The sequence below is a fragment of the Aphanomyces astaci genome, assembly GCF_000520075.1.
Source record: "Aphanomyces astaci strain APO3 unplaced genomic scaffold supercont1.62, whole genome shotgun sequence".
Classification (NCBI taxonomy): Eukaryota; Oomycota; class Saprolegniomycetes; order Saprolegniales; family Verrucalvaceae; genus Aphanomyces; species Aphanomyces astaci.
This window is the reverse complement of record NW_009798325.1, coordinates 168,070-171,861: the sequence shown is the minus strand read 5'-3', so window position 1 is coordinate 171,861 and position 3,792 is coordinate 168,070. Positions and strand designations below refer to the sequence as shown.

Here is a 3,792-nt window from a genome sequence, read left to right as displayed (position 1 = left end):
CTCCAAGACACTTGGTCGAGCAACATGAGCCGTGGAAAGCATATAATATACATTAATATATACTATGAAGAAATCAATATATATATTCTCGGGATTAGATAACGTTACCCCAAGCGTTCTTCTTTGCTGAGACGATATTTGCGTCTCCGCAAAGAAAGGCGATGGATTTGAACTATAATTCCGGATGACTCGGTTTTGGAAGCCACCCAATGGCATACAATCAGAAAATCTGATAGCATCCGTAAACAAATTGACATATATCTCAAGTCGCCCAGTAGTAGAACCCACCACACGTTGAAGCACAACGTATAGGCCGAAGAATGAACGAAAATCTTATAGTTCACTGTACTTAACGAAAGAAACAATAGAGTGATTTTGCACCAAGATTCCACACGAATTTTCCAATACAATTTCCCTGAAAATCCTTCGGGGAATATCATGTTGGGAAGGTGCTTTTGCTATAGGAAAAATTCAAATTCAAGCAGAACTGCCGCTGTGTGCGTTGTTGCGGCTCTTCTGGAGCACCTACCGGTAGGGCACGGCTCGCAATCTTTACGCATATAATATCGCATTTGTACTTCTTACCCAACGGATTAACTCAGTTACCACATCAGCTGTAACGTCAGTCTGTTTTTCACGTTAACTGTTAGTTAGTCGCAAATCAATCGATTGTTTAAGAAATGTCAGGTGATCGACTGTCGCATGGGTACAAATCGATAATGGACCAGTAACAATGACTTAGGAATACTGGTATGTATCCCAACGCTATGTAGTGGACACAAACAAGCCTGTTAAGGCCATTAAGCCCCTCGATTAATATCAGTCTGAAAATTCCCCCATATTCCTATCACACCATCACGAACCCTGTCGAGGGCGATTTGGCAGCCCACAATACTAACTTTATTCTTCATTTTTCATTTCGCCATGAAGTTCTCCCTCGTCAGTGCCATTGCCCTCTGCGCGGCGGCGGCCATCGCCCAAACCAACAACACCATCACGGACATCAACGGTCGCGCTCGAACGTTGCAGGAGGAACCTGACTTAGACGATGCCGAGATCAACCGCGAGTGTCACAAACAAAACGGCAACTACATCCCGTCCCTCAAAGCCGGACAGTACTCGACCAGTGCGTTCCACAACTGCTTCCGCACCATCGACCAAATCTACGAGTTCACCGATGCGTTGGTCGGGCAAAACCCGACGTTGCTGAGCAAATTTGCCATCTCCAAGACGTACAAGGGGGCCACGATTTACGGGTACAAGTTGACCAAGGGCCACTCGCAGTCGTTGTACTTTCAAGCCCAGCTGCACGCCCGCGAATGGATCGCAGGAGCGTCGATTCTGTTCTCGTTGGCGTCGATTCTGGATGACATTGACAACAAGAAACCCACGGCCGCCGACGAGTACGACTTGTACTTTGTGCCGATCGTCAACATTGACGGCTTCGAATTGACGTGGAACGGCACCCGGTTCCAGCGCAAGAATGCCAACGAAGTCGACTTGAACCGCAACTGGCCGACTCCCAACGAGAACCCCAACCCCCATGCCCAAAACAGCCCAAGGTACCCAGGACCTAAGCCATTCAGTGAGCCTGAAACCGCGGGCATCAATGATTGGTTGGAAACCAAGCGCGATGAAATCCAAGGGTACTTGGACATTCACTCGTGGGGGGGACTCATCTTGTACGCATATGGTGACAATGACCAGCCCCTCGGCGGGGGGTTTGACGAAAAGTTCGAAGTCCTCGCCCGTGGATTGCAAAGCGCCATGGGGGAGTACAAGACTGGACCAGCGAACTCATTGTACTTTTCGTATAGGTCGTTCCCAGATTACGCGTTCCGCGAGTTCAGAAAGGCCGCTTTGACCATTGAAATTTTCGGCAGTACATTTAACGTGAGCACGTCGACCATCCCTACACGCGGCCTCGAAGTGTACAAAGGCATCAAACAATTCGCCAAGGAAGTCACCGTGTTCAACAGCGAAGGCGTCACGTCCATCAAGCCATCATGTGGCGATTAGGAGCCAAGAGCTCGACTTAACAGTCAAATCGTATTGTGTCAATCAATGGCACTATCTGTGGTTTGTGGTTTTCAACTCCCAGTGCAGTGTAGCATAGCATGGAGACGTAACGTCGCCAAAATCCTCTGTGATCCTAGGCAACGTAAAAATGACATCATAAAAGGTGTACATTTGCGTTGGAATCGATTGTGATGCCCTGAATCAATGTGCATGGACAGTAAATACGAAAAGTCGCACATTCTATCTAGTACGTGCAAACGTGCAACCGACGTAGTGAACCTGCAACTGCGTTTGCGGGTCCACGAGCATTCTGATGAACTCGTACGATGAGCAGCAAAGCATGCTATTTGCTCTTTATAAGCGACTTGAACGCTACCACACTGGTGATACAGTACTACTGTAGTATGCAACTACCACGGCAGCCATTTTATATGACAAAAAGTGTTTGCAACTTACATTAAGCGTAAAGTGCGTAGGTGTTGTAGTACTACAAGTTTAAAGTTAGCTTACATGTTAGTCGTGGTAGTTGGGTGTAACGTGACCAGTACACTATGAAGGTGGAATCCAGAATGAATTTCTACAGATTGGACCAACTGACCTTGTCGAGCAACGCGTGGCACTCCTTGGAACGACTATATCGGCAATTTGCGACCGCGTCCTTTTCGTAAAGTGTCCAATATAGGTGAATATTTCGTTTCAAAACCACCCCAAAATATGCATAGTTTGGCCCAGCCACTTAGTAATGCATCGATTGGCTAGGATAAGCCAATCATCTCAATGCATTTCCATTTATCACTGGACCGTGCGCTAGGTCCCCAACGTCGTCCCCGGCCAGGCGACGCAGGCCACCGATCATGGTTGAGTGTATTCGCCGCAAGTACAATGTCTTGAACTTGCCGCGAATACTCTCCATATGGTTGGGTGGTTGTTGTGTCGAGTCCAACGCGACCACAGCAACGAAGGCATCGTGGTCGCGTTAAGCATGGGTTTCTGTCCGTTCTCTCGGGGCTGCGTCAGATATACATTTAGATCCTTGGTAGTGCCTCCGTTACGAGGTCTAGCCTGAGTATGTCATGTTCCTCGTGTAGATGTCGGCACCGGGTTCTCCAAGACACTTGGTCGAGCAACATGAGCCGTGGAAAGCATATAATATACATTAATATATACTATGAAGAAATCAATATATATATTCTCGGGATTAGATAACGTTACCCCAAGCGTTCTTCTTTGCTGAGACGATATTTGCGTCTCCGCAAAGAAAGGCGATGGATTTGAACTATAATTCCGGATGACTAAAAATAATTTGAGTCGGTTCGAAAGCCCACCGGCTCAGTGAATGACCGTCCAGCTGGCCCTTCTGATTGTAATTCAGGCTCAAACTTGCACCCCGAAGCTGTCGCAACCACTTAGCTCACATCCACACCAACCAGCTCAGGGTACGAGGCTCCAAGAACTATAAGACCCACATGCTCTTACATACTAGTATGCGTTACAGATGACGTTCTATCCATTGCGTCGTCGTCCTCGTCCACTGTGAGGACCACAAGTGGTGTTGCTGGCGAAGGACCACCATACGCTGTGTGCCTAGAAGTTGATATTGGCGTTACCAATGTATGCACGTATTTTGCCTATGCATCACTTTTTCAGCCACGATATCGCACTCATATTTGCATGGGAATCGACGTCACTAGAAGACTTCGGTGACATGGCTTTCTGCTCTATCGCGTGCTATGTGGCTCGAACTGGGGCATCACCGTCAATGGATTTGCTTTT

The 3,792-nt window shown here is 47.6% G+C and overlaps 1 protein-coding gene across 1 annotated transcript; it reads left to right on the top strand.

The window, feature by feature from the left end:
• Positions 1-924: 924 nt before the first annotated feature.
• On the top strand, positions 925-2,019 carry H257_14778 (hypothetical protein; the record flags this gene model as incomplete). Its single annotated transcript, XM_009842664.1, has 1 exon — positions 925-2,019. One exon carries the CDS (start codon positions 925-927, stop codon positions 2,017-2,019), a length of 1,095 nt encoding a protein of 364 aa, XP_009840966.1.
• Positions 2,020-3,792: the final 1,773 nt, after the last annotated feature.